General features: G+C 42.5%; 1 protein-coding gene across 2 annotated transcripts in view; it reads left to right on the top strand.

Moving 5' to 3' along the window:
• Egfr (epidermal growth factor receptor) overlaps window positions 1-11,894 on the top strand; it is a 172,733-nt gene extending 160,839 nt beyond the window's left edge. For both annotated transcript variants that reach the window (NM_031507.2, NM_001393707.1), the window contains 6 exons: window positions 801-947; window positions 2,895-2,992; window positions 3,657-3,824; window positions 4,218-4,265; window positions 5,062-5,164; window positions 5,816-11,894. In NM_031507.2, the coding sequence (NP_113695.2) occupies window positions 801-947; window positions 2,895-2,992; window positions 3,657-3,824; window positions 4,218-4,265; window positions 5,062-5,164; window positions 5,816-6,177 (926 nt within the window). In that variant the 3' untranslated portion in view covers window positions 6,178-11,894. The remainder of the gene's footprint in view (window positions 1-800; window positions 948-2,894; window positions 2,993-3,656; window positions 3,825-4,217; window positions 4,266-5,061; window positions 5,165-5,815) is intronic.
• The last annotated feature ends 8,795 nt before the right edge of the window (window positions 11,895-20,689 follow it).

Raw genomic sequence — 20,689 nt, forward strand, 5'->3', positions numbered from 1 at the left:
GGAAGACCCGTCTCACCGGGGCCCAGCTCTTCTAGATACAGCACAGCCACGCACAGGACTATGCTTCACCTTCACAGGGAGACCACTCTTGCCAAGGCTCCCTTGCTTGTTCTTCCCTTATCTTGAGCCTATTGTGGCCTAACCAGCAATGTCCTTGGTTCCTGTGTCAGGCACTTACTTGGTCCTTGAATTTGCCCAGAGGCAATTCAGGGAAAGACGAGAAAGCATTGTCATTATAAAACACAAGTATCACCTCAAAGGGAAAAGAGAGAGTTTATTCTGATCTAGACTATAGGTGGTCATACCAAGGAACACAAATTCAGGTTGCCCTGAACGTTTTCCCTCTCAGAAGCAGGTATGTCAGATTGTATTAGCTACCGACCAAAGAGCATTGTATAGCAAATGGCGTGTAGTTTACAACCTTGCTTCCTAAGGTCCTTGTTTGTACTACTGTGAGTATAAAGTAATCGGAGCAGTTGTGTAAGTGAGCAGACATTGTTCTGTAGCAAACTTATGCACCACAGTTGTCCTTGTCTTTAAGGTTATAACTATTCCACTTAACAGCCAGCAGCTATATGCCTCACATTTAGCTAAACATTTTTTGTATAAGATCTTAGTATATCCTTGAAGCTATTGTCTTACTGGATAGGTAAGCCCAAGGTATCAGTAATCAACCAATGGCTCAAGGCTACAGAAACATAGGTTTTAAAATACTTACCAATGATAATGGATAAAGAGTAGGTGGTGTGTTAATCATTAACTCATGGAGCAATGACTTTCTTTGCCTGGTGTCTGCCCAGGAGTCACCGTGTGGGAACTGATGACCTTTGGGTCCAAGCCTTATGATGGGATCCCTGCAAGTGAGATCTCATCCATCCTAGAGAAAGGAGAGCGCCTTCCACAGCCACCTATCTGCACCATCGACGTCTACATGATCATGGTCAAGTGTGAGTGACTGGGGTGACCATCCACACTCATGTTGATGGGCCTGGAAGATGTAACTGCTCTTAGACAAATAGCCCGGGCCTTCATTTCCTGGAAGAAATAGAGTAGGACTTCAAGGCAGGCCACACAGTTCCAGAAACATCATAAATACCTCCAGCAAGCATTCTTTAGGAATCAGTTGCTTGCCTCATTCTGACCTCATATTTGCCCATATTTGCAAGCAAATAAATCAAAACTGAAGTCTTTCGTAAGCCATTATTCCCAGATATTCTATTATCTGAGTTGCTCAATGAACTTACAAACTTGCATTATATTTTGAGACCTGTTGCTAGAGAGACTTAGTGTTTTAAAATGCCTAATAGTGAGTAACCATGGGAGTTTGATAGAATCAATGTTTCTGCTCTGGCTTAAATCTTTCAAACAGTGGATTTATATGAGGTCTCCTGCAGTAAAGCAGTTAATCATGTTAATTCCAGTAGGAGGTTGCATTTGGATCAGTGCTATTATTCCACACAAATCGACAAGTGTGCTCTGAAAGTAACAGTACCCATGTGATAGCATCGGCATAGAAACAGCATAGGAATATGACAGAGCCGTGGTCTTGGTTTTGCATTCTGTTGCTGTGATAAAACACTGACCAAAAGCAACTGGTGGAGCAAAGGCTTTATTTGGCTTACAGCTTACTGTCTATCGTTAAAAGATGCTAGGGGAAAAGCTCAAACCAGGAAGCTGGAGGCAGGAACTGGAGCAGAGATGGAGGAACACTGCCTACTGCTTTACTGTCCTTGGTTCACGCAGCCTGCTTTCTAAGAAAACAAGGAAACACCAGCCAAGGGATGGCACCGCCCACAGTGTGCTGGGCTCTCCCACATAACTCATTAATCAACACAATGTTGCTGACAGGCCAATCTACTGGAAGTGTTTTCTCAGTTAAAGTTTCCCTTCCCAGATGACGCTAGCTCATTTCCAGTTGACAAAAATCTAACCAGCACAGCTGCTTTAACCTAAATAACAATACATCTCTGAACTTTGGAGCAGAGCGTTAGTCTATTTTCACTGCTTTGGTTTCAGCTGAGGAAGCTGAGGCCCAAAAAGGTTACATGATTTGTCTAAGGTCACACAGCAGTTTAGCCTAAAATAGCTTGATATCCAGTTGAAAAAATAAATGGAATCCCCAAGAGGCACCAGGATTTCCAGTGCACAGTTTATCCTCCCCATTGCTGGATTTATGTTTAGACCACTGGTAAAGCAAAGCATTACTGTTAACTACTAAAAATAGATTTACACAGAGAGTACTAGCATTATGAGACCCTAGGTTCAATCTGCATCACTGATAAATAATTGATACATGGGTGAATACATATGTACACACATGTACATACATACATACATGCATGCATACATACATTGATACGTAGTTAGATGGTAGATGGATGGACAGACAGAAAGACAGGACACAGATCCAGCCTTGTCACTTGCATGAATGGTAACTGAATGGAGAATGCAGTAACCTTGACGTTTCTGTAAATTTAATCTGGTTTCTAGTTTAGAAGGCTGTAGATTAGGACAAAGAAAATACAGAGGTATACCAAAGTCAGAGAAGTTCAGTAGTGATTGCATACAGTAATACACTGTGGTCACTGAAGATCATAATGCAAGAGTGATTACTAAGGAAGGGCAAATAGAAAAACATTAGCCTATATGTTATTATTACTCTGATGAAAACTGTTGTATAAGACTGGGAACAAATGCACAAGGCATTATAACAACTTCTCATGGGCTTCAAGAACTAACCAGTGTCAGCCATGTGCCAAGGCTCTCACAAAGATTATATGCACTCAGTATCCACATGCCTAACAAGATCACAGCATAAAATGCTCTGAGTAATGCCCTCCTTGTTGTTCCTCCCAGGGTTCTCATTGCTATGCTTTGCTTCACTTCTCTCTCAGGCTGGATGATAGATGCTGATAGCCGCCCAAAGTTCCGAGAGTTGATTCTCGAATTCTCCAAAATGGCCAGAGACCCACAGCGCTACCTTGTTATCCAGGTACCAGGCCAAAGTTGGTTCTTCCACTGTCAAAATCTTTCCAATCGCTCCAGATGCCACCGTGCTAGAGCAACACAGCCCGTGAGGTGTTTTCTTGATAATAAATCCTTTTGTGCATTAGAGCAGCCTCTACTAGATACAATGACTGGATTACATGGGGGATACGTGATGGCTTGCACCCAATTCCAAGTCACCATTGGATCTGAGCAGTCCAACCTGGACCCAGTGCAAACGTCACCTCATATTTTGGCTAATTAGAGCCCTGGCTTTGCTAAACAGAGAAGCAAGACTTCACTGTCAACCTACATGGCTTCCCTCCCCAACTCCTTATCACACCCGTGCCACCTTATACAGCCAATCGGCCTGGCTCTAAATCTGGAAGAACAAGCTCAAGACCGTTTGTCTTTGTGGATTTAAAGCTTCGGTAAAATAATATATGAAAAATACACCTCAGAGCATTGAGTAGTGGATGATAAATGTCCCCATGGCTTCTTTTTCTCCTCTCTCTTAACCCGTTCTTCATGTGGATATATATATCACATGGCTTATACTATAAGTGGCAGACCTTGTAGACAGTTGTTGATAAAGGCCCTTACTCCTATAGCCAGGAAGCAGAGCGAGCTCCATAGAACCCTTTCTAATTCTATTAAAATCTCTGCGTCAGGGGGATGAAAGGATGCATTTGCCGAGCCCTACAGACTCCAACTTTTACCGAGCCCTGATGGAGGAGGAGGACATGGAAGACGTAGTTGATGCTGATGAATACCTCATCCCACAGCAAGGCTTCTTCAACAGCCCATCCACGTCACGGACTCCACTCTTGAGCTCTCTGGTATGCTCTCTCTCTCTCTCTCTCTCTCTCTCTCTCTCTCTCTCATTCTCTCTCCCCCCCCACCCCCCATCTCTCTCCTCTCTCTCTCTCTCCTGATTTAAATTGACTTATTTTCCATTTTCTATATTTTACTAAGAGAAAAATAAAAGAGGTAAAATATAACCAAACAGAACCTAGAATCATGATCAACAGCTAAGGGTTTTAGTTATTTAATTGCCTAGTTTTTCTAAAGCTCTAATTTAAGGCAAAAAAAAAAATCTTCTCTTCAAGAAAACAGTAAACACATTGAAATATTTTTGCTCTATGAGATCCGCCTCCTGCATCCGCTGGAAATGGATGAGAAGGTACCAGTGTACCATGACCAACATTGCTTTCTTTCTTTTTTTTTTCCAGAGTGCAAATAGCAACAGTTCCGCTGTGGCTTGCATTAATAGAAATGGGGTACGTATGGACATGTTATAAAACAGAATCGAATAAGCTACACAGGGAAAGTGCCCATCTTAGCCCGCATTGCACTGGCTTTTCTTCCCGTGCATTCTTTCCCATGCCATGGCTTCTTTGACTGGAGTCCTGAGGCCAACAGTAAGCGATCGCTTATCACAGGATCACTCAAAGTGTGGTTCATTGACAGACAGCGTCAGCATCTCCCAGCAGCTGTTAGAAATGCAGATAATTAGGTCTGCACCAGATCTACCAGGAGGATCTGTGGGGGAGCTGACCATGATGAAGTAGAGTGCTTCAGTTGCTGCCTGCATTGTTCTATCAGGAGCCACTATACGTCACTGATTCAATTTTAACTAACATGAAATAAGATGTAAAATTCAATTCCTCACACATTTCAAGTGTTCAGTTACCCACAAGTGGCATGTGACTACCTTGTAATGGAACACAGATTGGGAGGCATCACCATCCCTACAGAAAGTTCTGGTAGGTGTACTGATCAGGACTTTGCTTGTCTGTAACGCACTGGAGTCACTTTGGAGCGTGTCAGAAATCTCCTTTCCCTCACTCCATTGAATCCCCTTTTCTTGTGTGTTTGTTTTTGCGGCAGAATCTGTGTGGCTCAGCTGGCCTTGAACTCATGCTCCCTGTGCCTCAGTCTCTAGAGGTCTAAAGTCACAAGTGTGTACCACCATACACAGCTAGAATCTGCATTCTAATGAGGCACGGGTGAAGTTATTTTATAATAAAGGCTGAGTGATCCCCACTGGAGTAACCTGGCCTCTCCTTCCCACAGAGCTGCCGTGTCAAAGAAGACGCCTTCTTGCAACGGTATAGCTCCGATCCCACCAGCGTCCTGACAGAGGACAACATAGATGACACATTCCTTCCCGTGCCTGGTGAGTAGCTTGCTCAGGAAGCAGCCATCAGGCCTTGGTGTCTATTGCCACTTTCTCAGGTACAAGCCAGCTGTGACATCCAGGATACTTGAATGAGGCACACCACATCCTGAGGTGGAGACTGTGGCAAATTTATAGACATGGTGAAGGGAATAAAAAGCCAAAACAGAGAGATCTTACCATGCTGCGAAGCCTGTGACAAGTACAGGTGATAGCTGGGTTTTCTGCAGATCTGTTGGCTTGGAAACAAGTGGCAAAGTGTACATGTATGTATGTATGTATGTATGTATGTATGTATGTATGTATGTATATTGTGTGTGTGCATCTGCATATAAAAGATGGATACATGTGTCTCCTCTCTCTCTCTCTCTCTCTCTCTCTCTCTCTCTCTCTCACACACACACACACACACACACGAAACACATCATCCTTTAAACTTGCAAAAACCACTTATGCCCATTGCTTTGAGAAGTACAGAAAATATCACAGGTTATTTGGTCATCTCCATGCTATTCCCAGAACTCCTTTGCTCTTGGATCTCAGTTGTCTCACTGAGGACACTTGCAGCGCTCACACTGAGCCGTGGAATTCTGCTTCAGGGTCTTCGGGTGAAGCTTTACTAACTCACGCGTGCATTCTTCTTCATTTCAGAATATATAAACCAATCTGTTCCCAAGAGGCCGGCTGGCTCTGTGCAGAACCCAGTCTATCACAATCAGCCCCTGCATCCAGCTCCTGGAAGAGACCTGCATTATCAAAATCCCCATAGCAATGCGGTGAGCAACCCTGAGTATCTCAACACTGCCCAGCCGACCTGCCTCAGTAGTGGGTTTGACAGCTCTGCCCTCTGGATCCAGAAAGGCAGCCACCAAATGAGCCTGGACAACCCTGACTACCAGCAGGACTTCTTTCCCAAAGAAGCCAAGCCGAATGGCATCTTTAAGGGCCCCACAGCTGAAAATGCAGAGTACCTGCGGGTGGCACCGCCAAGCAGTGAGTTTATTGGAGCATGACATTGAAGAGGCATTGTACCAGCTACAAACCGGACTTTCCAGAAGCCCAGGACCAAGCCATGGCAGCACCTCTGCTCCTGACAGCCATGTCCACATTGTGTCAAATGTCAAACCCTCAGACTGGCTTTAAAGCATAACTCTGACGGGCTTTGTCACTGAGCCAAGAAGTGGGCCCCTCCCCTGATGCTCTTTGGGAAGTTGAAGGTATATCTATTGGTCTTCGAACTGTGAAGATTCCACTGAAAGGTATCCATCGAGAACATTGTCCTTTTGGAACAGAAGGTTGCCTCATGGTGAGGTACATAGGGGGAAAAAAAACAGACCTATGGCGCTTGCTGCATAGGGAACTCTGGGATTCTTGTCTTTATTGATTTGATTCATGCACTCTTCCATAAAGGAAGAAGCTTGCCCGTAGCGTGTATTACACAGAGCTGCCTGGAGCCAACTGACCAGACAGTTGGTTCTAGCAGCTCTGCATCAAGACACTTCCATGGCAAGATAACTACATGCACAAGAAGTCCTGGATGTGCTCAGCAGGCCACACTTGTACAGCATTAAACCATGGCAGGTACAATAGGATAAGCCACTTTGTTACTTACTGGGACTGGGAGAAGAATGACTGGGTAGAATTTTCCCTCAGACTTACTTTTTTGTATAAATATGTCCCTGATACTTAACACACGCTAGTTTACCAGTGTTTTCTGACTATTAGACTACCTTTTATGTTTTCTGTTTCATTGTTTTGAGTTTTAATATGCTTTCCCGTTTTCATTTCATGAAGTAAACAAACAAACAAACAAGCAAAAAAAAAAAAAAACAGTATTATTATCAAAGAACAACCATGATTCAAACCCATTCGAACCATCAGTATTGTAACCCAAAGCCTTTATCTAAGCTGGAGTAACCATGCAAAAATTCCTAGAAGAAATTTAACCCAAAATTTTTGTCTCATCATTGTGTCTTCTGAGGCGTGCATATGAGACTACGAAAGTGAAGCCTTTCCACCTTGCCTTCACCCCTCTACACCCCAAAACTAGTGTAAACCACACATGGAGGATAAATCTTTTTAATTTTTAAAGTGTTTACTGGTGATATGTAAACTCTCCCTGGTAAACTGCTGCTAAACATTTTCTTTCCCTTTTAGAAAAATGATCTAAGCTACTGTGTAGTAAGGGGCAGCCCATGGTAGGTTTGGTGTGCAGGTTTCAAAAAGAAGAATGTTAAGAACCGAGTGGAAGGCAGTATCTGTTTGAAAGTGGCATGATGACAGTGCTCCTATGGATGCTGACAGGGGTTGGGGGGGGCAGTGTTCCCATGGATGCTTGCAGCTGGGGAGGGGATTCATCCCCAAGTGATCCTCACCATCACTGGTGCATCCGGCTACCCAAGATCTCCTTACAGCCCAGTCGGTTAATAGCCATCTTTGATAAACAATATTGTAATGACCTCAGTATCCATTCCTTCCCATTTACCAAGTGCTGGATAGACGTGGACTCGTGAACACTAACCATAAGGCAAAATGATTAGTGCCAGACAAGACATATCAGCCACATGCCAAGAGCACAGAGCAGGATGGTGCACTCTGTTGGAGAGATCTAGAAAGTTCACAAAGGAGAAGAGATTGCCCACTATCTTCTAAGATCTAAAGGTCATAAACACCAGGGAAATGGAAAGTAGTTTTCCTTAGAGCAGTGGTCTTCAACCTTCCTAATGCTACAACCCTTTCATAGAGTCCCTCATGTTATGGTGACCACCCAACTATAAAATTTTTTTGTTGCTACTTCATAACTGTAATTTTGCTACTGTTACAAATCATGATGTAAATATCTGATATGCAGGCCATCTGAGAGGGGTCAAAAGCCACAGGCTGAGAACCACTGCCTTTAATACTTCAACCAAGACAGCAGCGACCAGGGGCTTTATTAGTAAGTCAGGGGCAAGGCCAAGTCAATCATCCTCACATGCTTCCTGTTCCCTCAGGCCTGGGAATGAGGTTTGCAGCATCTTCTGAGTGTCCTCACTGTTATCCACTCTTGGCTGTCATCTATGAAAATAGATGTCATCTAGGAAATTAAGTAGTGAGGAGATTAAGCAGCATTTATAGAGTTTGAAATTCCATGCCATCGCCAGGAAACGCCAGGTCAATCCCAGAGAACACAGAAGAAACATTTAGGCAGAATTTTTTTGCTCAAAATTGGAATATAGAACAAGACACTTGGGTACCTCTGAGGAGCAGGTAGTCGGTGAGAGAAAGATGTTGCAAGCCACTCAAATCGTAGCAATGAAACCCTAGTATTTTTGCACTTTGAAATACGTTCTTATAACAAAATAAAGTAGCAAAAACTATTCAAACTTGCTTTTCTTCTTTTTAAGTATTCAGCATAAAGTTTAGTTACTGTCAGGACTATGATTATGTGTGCCAGTATGTCCTCACTGTGTCTGTGCAGGGAGTCATGGGGCTGGGAGCGCTGCAGCTCATGCTCTTTTGGGTGGCTCTCAACCTTCCTAAGGCAATTCCTAATACCTAATGACCCCCAACCATAAAATCATCTTGGTGATACTACATAGTTGAAATTTTCCTACTGTTAGGAATTGTAATATAAATATCTGATATGCCACTCCTGTGTGAGGGTCACAATCTGTAGGTTGAGAACCAGTGTTTCAAAGGTACCTTAGCAGCCACTGGGGCAAAGGAAAGGTACAGAGAGGGGAGACACCATGCTGGGATGATAATTCTGTTATCTCCCTGGCGGTCTTGGCTCGGCTTATCTCTTCCATAGTAAACCAGTCTCATAGACCTCCCAGGGCATCTTTCTACTAATTGATATATATCCTATCATTATACCCTATGAAAATTACTTTTTTACCTCATGATGAGAAATGATAATCTCTTAAATGCTAAATTTGCTGTGAGTCCCTGCTACCATGAGCTTTATAGAAAGAAGCCCTGGGAAAGCACAAAACTGCATTCCTGCTAATGATAGCACAGTTTACGCATTTGCTGGACACTTTTTTTTTTGTTTCGGCATCCCACCCCATCCCCAAACTGTAGCCATAAAAGAACCTGGACTCCTGCGCTGCATACGCACTACAAAGCCCTGGGTCTTGGGCTGGGCTCCCAAGAGAAACTTCAGCCAGTACAGTTTCAACCTGATGTTTCTTAAGCCTGTGGACTTTTCAGAGGACCTCCAGCATATGGCAATAAACATCAAAGTTTCAAGAGCCACTGCAAAAGGCTTGATAAGTGAACCGTTGGAACTCATTAGTGGCTGTCCATCTGTGGTTCGTTTGTGTTGGTCCTTTGGTTGCACTTGTGTAAGACAAAGCTGGTACGTGAAGATCAGGTGCCCGTGTCCGCCCTCACTGCAAATGAAAAGTACCTGGAGAGCTTAGAAAGGCTTCTGCAGTCTTCAGTCTCAAGCAGTCAGAATCCCAGAGGGGCACCCATCCTTCATTCTAATTCTCATCTGCTTCACCTTCATCCACAGTATAGGCCTGCAAAGTCAGGATTAGTTAGGGACAGGCTCCCTGACTCACAGAGAGCATAATTTGCAGTTACCACTATGCCTATGAGTTCTCCACAAGTGTAGTCTTTCCCAAATCCTCCCCTTTTTTTCCAGCAAAACCTTTATCCTGAAAAATGGCAGATATCTAAATCTGGGCCTTGCTAAAGTCCTCGGACATCTTGTTGAGGTCCTGGAACATTGTGTGTTGTCTACGAAACAAGCCATAAAAACCTACCACCTCCCACCTCTCCACATCGAATGAGCTGTTCCCACTTACGAAGCAGATGTTGTGCTTAATCTCTAGCTTCTTCGATAAGCTCGAGTTTGTATTACAGCATAATGATCTGTTTACATGTCCTCGCTCGGGGGCTGTAAAACCATAGCTGAGCAGACAGCCCTCACTCTTTCTCCCAGCAGCGCCTACCATCCCAGAGACAAAAATTTTGGTACTGTTAAAGCCACATGTAAACAGAATTTGTAAATGTAAATGTATTTTTGTAACTGTTTTTAGTATATTGTCCTCTTTACGTACCACTGAACTTTGTAAAGTATATTTTTTTAGGAAATTCAGTTTTTTTTTTCTAAAGAAAGCTGTTTGCTTAGGAAAAACTGCAATAGAATCAAAATTTGAAATCGAAATCTTTGCTTAAAAGTGGGCGAGGGGAGAAGTCTCTTTTCTCTTAGGTGAATGTACAGCCTTATTACAGAGCTAAGCTAGGTAGGTCACTCCCACAGCAGATGACAGAAGGGTCATTTTAGTACCTTTACAGGCAACAAAGACGCCAGGCACTTAAGCGTAGTGCTGGTCTGAGAAAAAGCTGTAGATGCTGGGGCAATGTCAACGCAGGGACTGCTGTCTGCTCATCACCAGGAAGAATTTCAATGAGTGCCATTCTCTGGCCATCTGCCAATATGTATGAGATGTGACGATACAACCCTTTGTTGGTTTACATATGCTAATGAGACACTAACAACAATTGTTTTGTTTTTACAGTTCCAATGTCTTTCACTTACTAGCATGCCCTAGAAGAGTCTGGAAAGCCACAATACTATTGATGCTTGTCTGGATTACTCACTATATTCCTGAAACCTATCATGTGCAAACACGGTCACTCTAGACAAGTCTTTGTCAGTCATACACACACCATAAAATCACCTAGGTTGGTTTTACAACTCTTGAAATTGGTGAAATGGCAATTCACCAATCTGTGCCAACCCACTGACGTCCATCTCCCAGAAGGAAAACCTTGACCTATTAGTTTGACTGCATAGAGCAGACCTTAAGACAATTACTGAATAGCTAGGTGGCTGTTGTAGGAATAAAATTCCAAGAAGAGGAATCTTGCATTAAGAAATACACACACACACACACACACACACACACACACACACACACACACGAACAAGCACATGCACCTGAACCTGTACACACACATACACAGATACACAGACAGATGGGATAAAACACTAAAGCAGCTAATCCAGATTTTTCTGCCGTGTGTGTGTGTGTGTGTGTGTGTGTGTGTGTGTGTGTGTGTGTGTGCTCACGTGCACGCACGCACAATGATCTTCCTGTCTTGCCTGAATTACCAACAAAATTACTAGGAGTCATTATCTCACACCCGCAGAAAAATATAAGAAACTATTCGAGTTTATACACGCACTTTTAATTTGGAAAAGGTAATGTAATGTACTCTTTTGATGGGATACAAAGTGTTGTCACTGTATAAGGCAACACCCCAGGATTTGATTGTTTGTAGACGTAATGACATGACTAACCACAGACAGCAGTAATCTCATGTTACTTTCATTCTCACAGTAGCGTTACAGCTTCTCATATGGTACATTGTAACTTTGTAAAGTCATGCAATAATGAGAGCAATATTTGTACAAATGCAAGATCCCCTTCTACATACTGTTGACTAGAACATGTTGATTGTACATTAAGTATTAAAAATTAGATGTATGTTCTTCGTTGCTTGCTACTCCTAAGAACATAATGATCTTCGCCTTTTTTGTTAGCAGTGCGCCGTACTTTCCGTTGTTATTCATATCTTACTGTGGACACTCTTGACTTTTTCTTGTTTTCAAATTTTATTTTTTACTTAACTCGCTGATTTTGTGGTGCTGTGTGGACCAATGAGCTGTATTCCCTACCCCAACTGAAAACATTTTTTAAAAAAAATTAATAAACCTTATTTTCAGAGGAGAGTTGGAATGGTAGCGAAATAGAAAAGAAAGTGCGGGAAAGTCCCATATGCTTCCTGCCCCTCACCGGTGGCCTCTCTGTCACACCCATCCTTACTGTAGTAGCTGAGTAGCTTACTCTGCAGAAAAAAACCTGCAAGCCAGTTCAGATGCTTACTGGACTCCAATTCCTAGATTCCGTTTAGACTCTTCAGAGACAATATGATCTTTTCAAGACTTTTGTATCCTTGACAAACAGGTGGGCATGCCAAAATAACAAACAAACAAAAAACAAACAAACAAAAAATAAAACGGAAAAGCATCCTGCTAGTGAAGCAATTTGCAACGTAGAAGAGAACCACTTCGAAGCCCAGACACAGGGACTGAGCAGCAATGGGGGTCTAGGTTAACCTGCTTGGCTCGCCACAGGCCGTGAGTGAGACCGACACCTGCAGTCAATGCTCCAGGCCCAATGAGTGGTCTCCGGGGCTTTAAGTTCGTGACTCTCCCGTAGCTTCTGACTCCAGAGAATAAACCAAACACTTCATTCCACAACTTTCCCTCCACCAGCTGTTCCCACACAATGCCCTACCTTGGTTTTTTTTTGTTTGTTTGTTTGTTTTTTTTGTTTTTTTTTTTTTTGTTTTTTTTTTTTTTTTTTTTTGGTTCTTTTTTTCGGAGCTGGGGACCGAACCCAGGGCCTTGCGCTTCCTAGGTAAGCGCTCTACTTGTTTTTTTTTAACATGGGAGGATGGAGCACAGGAAGCTAGACGCTGCCTGCTCCAGCAGCCCAGAATAGCTACGGGGCTGCCTCTGAATCGTTTCCAGAGAAGACGCAGTTTTGTCTCTGTGTTTTCCATTCTGAACGCTGTAAATGGCAAGCGCGGGTTAGCCCATGTAGAAGGAGATCTCCCAAACAGCTAGGTCCGTGTACAATGAGCAAATGGGGAGCCTCTCAGCCCTATCTCGGGGTCTAGAATCTAACTCGAGTTTACCACTCCCTGACCTTACACCCACTGTTTGGCTGTCTCCCCATCCTCTGCGTGTGGGACCCTGGGAAAGAAAGCTCTGGAAGCCTCCAGAGCACATTTCGCCAAAAATCAAAACCTCCAATTAAGGAGTTTAGTTCCCTTACGGAGAAGAGCAACTTGCAGCAAACACTGTAAAGGTAGGAATGTTCTGGGTCCGTGGATTTCTCTGCCTATTAAATGAAAGTCATGGCCCATAACCTCTGGTCAGACATCTGGCACTATCGTCTCTCTGCTGTCCGTATTTCCATCTGATGTATAGAGAGCATTTCAGCCAAAGGAGAGTTTGCCTTTCGGACAATAACCGCTTACCATTAACTCTCTGAGAGAAATGATTGCCAGTTAAGGAAGTCTAGGAGAGAATAATGGCTTGCCCTACGTGCTTTGCCCACTGGTGCTCCCCGCGGTCTGTGCTTCACTGTATCTTACATCTCCCTCCATCCACTAAGGCCTTTCTGTCCCTTGCAAAAAGAAAACTGGAGAACTTGACAGGAGACACAGCAACAATACATGATTCCTTTACCCCACTCTCCTAATGGAAACAGTATGATTGGGCCCTTAATTACCCATTTGTTGATTGTAACTGTGTGATTTCAGGGGCCTTCCATTCTTCTGTTGACTGCCAATAACTCTTAAAGCTCCTAGAGACACAAACCTTCTGTGGATAGCCGGGCCAGGCCCTGAGCTCCTGATACAGTGTTCCTAACTCCATGTCTTATCACTAGCTATGTAGCTTAGATGTTAGGTCCAAAAGGAACCAGAAACATTTCTGTGGTTCCAACTCTGGAAATCTCCCCTGCTAATCCCAAACAAGAGGCATTCCTAGCTTCAGAGTCAGATTACTACATGAACATCCAGAGTCAAACTAAAGTCTGCAGTGTCCCACTCTCATCTCTCAACTATCATTTCAACTGAAACTGTACCCTGAGCCTAGAAGTCTGTACCACATAGGCTTTAACAAGTATCTCCAGGTCCAGGAAAGCAATCGTGATCCACACAGTAAGAGCAGGTGCCAAGTGGTGGGCTCTTTATTCCAGCTTCCCAATCCTAGAGAAGGATGGGAAGAGCTTATGGATGGGAAAGGCCTTATTGAGGACAAAATGGCCCCCATTGCTTGGAACTGAAGGTGTCACAGGCTAAGCTGTCTGATCACTGAATATAAAGCCTCCAGAGCAAACAGTCCATTCAGTATTCTACACATGGAACCTCTTTCCTGAAGCAATGAGGTAGTGGCTGAGGAAGGGTCACCCACCCTTCTGCTTCTCCAAGACTGTATGAGGCTATTCCTTATCTTATGCTTTCATGTTGATGGGGATTGCTGCCTTAAACCTTTCCATTTTCCCAGCATCCTCTTCATCTAGCTGTCTTCACTGCGTAACAACCTTCACAGAGCCTGAACAGAAAAAGAACGCTAGTGATTTAAGTTGTGACAGAGCATCCTATGCTGTTATGCTCTCATTCGGCTAAACTGTTCCCATATGCACAAACATAAGTGAGAAGCCCAGGACAGGCTGTAGGAGTCAATCACAAAATGTGGGGGTTTGTGAAAGTGGGAGGTGTCTACATACACATCAATGAAATGGGAAAGTTGAAAGGGTGAAGGTCCAGCACTGAAAATATCTATTAGATGCAAAATTTTACACATGTACGTGCCTGTGGTGTGTGTGTGTGTGTGTGTGTGTGTGTGTGTGTGTGTGTGTACAGAGGTCAGAGGATGTGGGCCTCTTGCTCTATTACTTTCTGCTTTATTTCCTTGAGAAAGGGGCTCTCACTGAAACTGCATCCATATAGCAACCAGCAAGACACAGCAATCAGTCCTTTTGTCTCCATCCTTCCACAGCACTGGAGTAAGGAGCGTGTGGCCATATCTGGCTTTTTACATGCATGGTAGGGATTTGAACTCAAGTCCTTACATTTGCATGGATCGTGTGCTTGCCTACGAAGCCCTACAGATGACTTTTGAGTGATCTGGCAAAGCTTCAAATAGTATTATTGAAGTGTTTTAAAATATAGAAAAAGGTAAGAAGAGTCTTCCCAATTCAAGCTACAAGCAGAATAATACAAAAAGAGGAAGAGAAAAAGAAGGGAAGGAGGGAAGGAATGAACAAACCAACAAAAAGATTCATTTCAGGGTATTGATGTAGTTCTCAATGAGACACATGAAGCTGAAACATTTATTCCAGAAACTTGGGGTTGCGTGCACAGGCATTTTTCTTCTTTATAGAAGACACGATAACGAAGGTCCTGGCAGATGCCCATGAAGCATTAAATAAAATGCAATCACACTTAATGGCTTAGGAATGGATAACAACATTTTTAAGTAGATAAATATGTCTACCAAAAAGACCCTGAAACTTTGAGTGAAAACAGGACAAGATGCATCATTACCATTTCTACTACTCGAAACTGTTCAGATATTCAGTGTTCTAGAAACAAGTAGCTTAGCTTTCTGTCACTGCTTATTAAAGATAAAAATTACCGAAGATAAATTACCTGAAGAAAAAAGTTCCACCTTGACTTGTGGTCTGAAGCCTTTTGGACCATGGAAACCTAGTCTGGATGTTGTGGGCAGAACATCATGGCAGAGCTACAGGGTAGACTAACATGCTCAGCTCGGCACTGACACACCTCACCCCACTGGGCCCTACCTCCCAATCACACCATCTTAGGCGCTGAGTCTTTAACACACCCAGGTATCCAAGCAACGGCACCATTGGGATTTTACAGGTGCAGCTTCCCTGTCATGTCTAGAAGACACTGCCTCAAACATCGTGTGTGCTGGCCCTCTGCCTCTCACAACGTTTTCAGCCTCTCTGTTCTCTGAGCCTTAAGTTTAGAAGTGTGCTGTAGATATATCGAATGGAGTCGGGTACCCCATGGTTAATTGCTCTGCATGTTGACCAATCAACTCTTGTAATGGTCCCCACGAGCAGTAAGATGAAGTTTCTTTGATGAGGAGTGAACCATTATTTTCTTCCAGAACTTGACAGTACGACCCTATTATTAAAGATGCCACACATTTCAGACACTAGGCTTGGAAGAATCGAGCTAAAATTGACCTCGAAGCCTTCTCCCTGAGGACCATCTCTTGTAGTATCTTCATGTGCTACGCAAGCTGCCAAGAGATAAAAGTGATTGATAGTCCTGCCCAGTTGTCCCAACTGCAAGCCACAACCAGGATGAGTTCAAAATAGTGACATTTTAAAAATATTTTTAGAGTGACCAATAGCTGCCTGATTGGATTTAAGGTCCACTCAATAGGAGGCAATGTAAATAAATTAATCATTCTATCTAGCCTGTTAAAAAGTCATGTAATCCAGGTAGTTGGTTTACGAGCTGTAAAGCCTAGGTTGGGCAGTTTTCGAGCTATCCCAACTTATTTCCCAACTATAATGTCCCTTGTTACATGCTACTTTTCCTGGCCACGTGCTCATGGTCCATTCCCTCTGGTGGTGGCCTCCTCCCCCTCCTCATCCTTTCTTCTTCTCCTTTCTCTATCAACAAACCTCACTCAATCCTTAAATTTCACCTTTCTCCCTCTACTGCTCAAGAATGGGCTCTTGACTTTTATTGACAGTTAAGTTGGGGGAAAGGGTTGCCTAGCACCATTTGGTGTACATGAAGAGCTGCTCATCTGGGGCAAACAAATCTTGAGGCCAGTATTTAGCATTAGAATAGGAGCAGCATCAGATCTGACCAAGCCACTCCAAGGCAACTCATGTCCGGCACTGTCAACCTAGTCAACTACCCATCTTAGAAAGGTCATAAACCCTAGAGGATAACTTACCACTGACATTTTCCTAAATGAATATGATTTCTAACTGCAATTCAGTTACTTTTGTACCAACAGATAAAATAAATCTTCTAAAAATGAAATAGCTAAATAACAACGCTGGTAGGAATAAACATGACCATGCAGAGACTGGAGAAATGGCTCATTGGTTTCCAGCACTTTCTGCTCTTCCAGAGGATCTGAGATTGGTTTCTAACATACTCAAGGCAGGCTACCTGTAGCCCAGTTCCAATAGATCAATGTCATCTTCTTGGCTTCTGGTGCACCAGACATATATATGGTGCACACATACATGAAAGCAAAGCGTTCATAGTTCATACACATAAAATAGAAATTTTAAATGCATAACATAAACTTCAAGGCTAAAACATAAAAACTCCAAGATTTGGATCGAGCATAAAAGAAACTTTAAAGGATATATTGCATTTGTAAGTGAAAGACTGTTATGTCAATTATCCCTAAATATTACAGAAATTCACTGCTATTCAAGAGGAAACTTCAATGGTTATTTTGGGAAATGTGAGATTTAGAACTTGGAATCAAGAACAGAAAAATGTTCTATAGTAGGCAACAATATTTGGGAAACAATTGAGTTGGAATAGCAATGTTATAAAAATACCATACACCATATACACCATACACATAATAATTAAAGTTATATAATGCAAATTTATTCTGAAAAAAAATAATGAATAGAAAAATACAACTTAGGAAATTGACACACATAAATGGAAGTGTGGCATAAAATAAAAATTAATATTTCCAGATGTTAGAGTAATAGGATATTTCTAAAAATAGCTTTGAATTAATTTTCTACATATTTAGAAACCTATCTCACAGGTTATTAATAAAAAACAAATTCCTGATGGTCTGATGATCTAAACAAAATCCAAAGGAAACATTAGACAGAACATTCATGATTTTTGTGTTTAATCTTAGGATAGAAGCTTGCCCTAAATGGCTGATAATAAACTCCAAAGTCATAAAGAAAAAGATTCCAACTCGACATACTACTTTTTTAGTTACTTAAAAAAACATAACTGAACAGAGTGGGGAGTTGAAATGCGTCTTAAGTGAGTGGAAAGTTAAAACTTTGACAAATGAGCAAATAATATGAAGAATTCCAGTGAATTCATAACAAAAGTTTAAGCACCCCACTATAACTCTCAGTGAATTAAGAGATAATTAAAAGAAAATATGCTTAGAATATATGTTGAACCTCACTTGCAATCAAAATGCCACCCCAAAGCAAAATGTTACCCCTTCTGACCACACGTTTTGAAGAAAAGCCCATGAGCTACTGAGAAGAACATGGTTTTGGATAGATTATACCATGTAGATTTCCATTAAATCCAATTGATCGATTATGTCATTGCATATTTCCCTTTTAATTTTTTGTTTTGTTTGGAAGAAGACCTGCCAATTCGTGAGTGGAATGCTGAAACTTCCCACTACTGTTATGCTGGAGTTTTGGGGTTATTTTTTTCTTTCAATAATGTATTTATTTTGGTTCACTTTACATCCCAATTGCAGCCCTCCCTCCCTACTCTCTTCCTAGTCTCAGCCTTACAAATCTCTTCCCCCATTGCACCCTCCCCTTCTCTGTAAGTGAGCCCCCTTGGGCACCACCCCACCCTGGAACATCTAGTCTCAGCAGGAGTAGGCCCAACATCTCCTAGTGAGGCCCAACCAGGCAGTCCAGGTAGGAGGAAGGGGATCCAATGGTAGAGAACAGAGACCAAGGCAGCCCCGGCTCCACTTGTTGGGGAACCTGCATGAAGACCAAGCTACACTTGCTACAAATATGTAGGATCTAGATCCAGTTCCTGCAAGGCTCCTGAATGGTAGCCTAAGCTCTGTGAGCTCCCATTGTCCCAGGTTATTTGACTCTAAAGGTCTTTCTGTGGTGTTCTTGACCCCTCTGGCTCACCAACCCTATCCCCCACTCTTCTACAACACTCCCAGAGCTCTCCCTGATGGTTGGCTGTGGGTCTCTGAAGTGGAAGTTTCTGGATATGTCAAGCGATACAGACTCACGTAGTGAGGCCATGCCACGTGGTGGGTTTTTTTTGAAGCAAGACCAGTGGGGAAACTCTCAATGTTCGGAGAAAGTATAAATGGGATTTAATGGACAATGACAGTCACTTGCATAGCTAGCTTTGCAATGCTTCACTCGTCTCCCATCATCTTGTTAGTTGATCTTCGTTCTGTTGAGAGATGCCCCACAGAGAACTTCTCCTGGCATCCAACTGGTCCTGCTTGGTCCAGTTGACTTGGGCTAATTTGGTGGAGGCCTGGTGGGTTTGGTTGGATTGTGCCACCGGTGCTGGTTCATGTTTGGTGTCCTGACACTACTAAACTGGTATCCCGACAACGAGAGATTGAAGTCTCCATAAAGCCTACACCCCATTGTCCTATTTACCATCTTTTTCTTCCCTACATTTGTACAGTGGGCTAAAAATGGGGAACCCTTATTAAAAGTAGGTTTTAAAAAATCAAAGCCTACAGGTCTCTGCATCTGCATCTAGCCACTGCTGGATGAAGCCTCTCAGGAAACCATGCTCCTGTTGGCAAACATAGCAGACTATCATTAATATAGTGTTGGGTTGACTCTCACTTGGGATAGGTCTCAAGGTAAACAGACAATGATTGGCTGTTCCCTCAGTCTCTATTCAATCTTTATCTTTGCACTTTTTTGCACATTTTGGGGTCGAAGGTTTTGTGTGTGGATTAATGTCCCCCTCCCACCTCTGGAAGTCCTGCTAGTTACAAGAGGTGTCCACTTCAGTCTCTACATCCCCCCTCGGGTTCACATTTATTATTGTAATTGAAAGGTAAAGTCCTCAGATCCCTCTGACTCTAACAGGTTGCAGATGGTGCTGTGTGCAGGAAGAGTAAAGGAGAGTTGTCCTGATGGCTGTGAGTCCATTCTTGGTGGCTCCCTGGATCTGGACAAGTGCATTCTATTATAACTTATTTGGTCCTGCAGGTCTGGTGACTGAGGATACATATTTCCCTTGACAGTGCTAGTAAGCTCTACCAGATAGTGTTTGCTTGGTTTTTGTGTTTGTTTGCTTGTTTGTTTGTTTTGTCTGTTTGTTTATTTGGCAAGTTGTCAGGCTACAGCAGAGAAGGCTTCCAGCTGAACTATGGGTTTTGATTTTCTTACCTACTCTTGGTTTTATAAGTTAATCTACAGACCTTATGCTTTAAAAAATAAGAAACTACTGTCTTAGCTTCATCTTTATATTTTTAATCATGTACAATGCTTATACCTACCTACATGTGCAAGCACACACAATATGGAGACATTCAAAACAATGTCAGTCATTAATAGCTGAGAACTCCAGTAAGAAGAGTGAAATAGCTATAATGAAATATCAAGATAGGGACTTTACTCTTTATTTCATGTACTTGTAATTGGTTAAATTTTTTTGCAATGTGTACTATTTTTTACAGTTGTTATAGGATAGCATGAAATGCCTATCACTTGAATACCTTTTCCCTTTCACTTATCACAACTATACGTGCAATAATTTCTTGTTAAATTTTCTGTTCTGATCTCTCTCCTCAGAATAGAGTCCTAAGAACATTCTCTTTAGGACTAAGCTATCACTGGAAAATAATTCCATCTAAGGAACCAGGAGGGTAATGAGCATAATGTCCAAGATAGCAAAATAGAGATAAGCAAAAATAGAACAGGTAGAGATAGGCTACTGACAATCCTTGAGATTATAGTAGTGAGCCTGGATTTCCTTAGAAACTACATACTCCTAACAGTCGATACATTCTCTCACAGTGCTGGTGGCAAACGTCTAAAATCGTTAGTGTCTGATCTACTGAGTGATGAACGTTCCCTTCCTCTCTTTGCAGGAACTTTTGTTTGTGAAGACTTAGAAAAGAGAGACAGCACTAATGTTCTCTGTTTTCTCTTGGTACAAACACACTAATCCCATCCTGAGGGGTTCTGGTGGTTTGAATATGGGAAGTGGCACTAT

Source organism: Rattus norvegicus, chromosome 14 (genome assembly GCF_036323735.1).
Source record: "Rattus norvegicus strain BN/NHsdMcwi chromosome 14, GRCr8, whole genome shotgun sequence".
Lineage (NCBI taxonomy): Eukaryota > Metazoa > Chordata > Mammalia > Rodentia > Muridae > Rattus > Rattus norvegicus.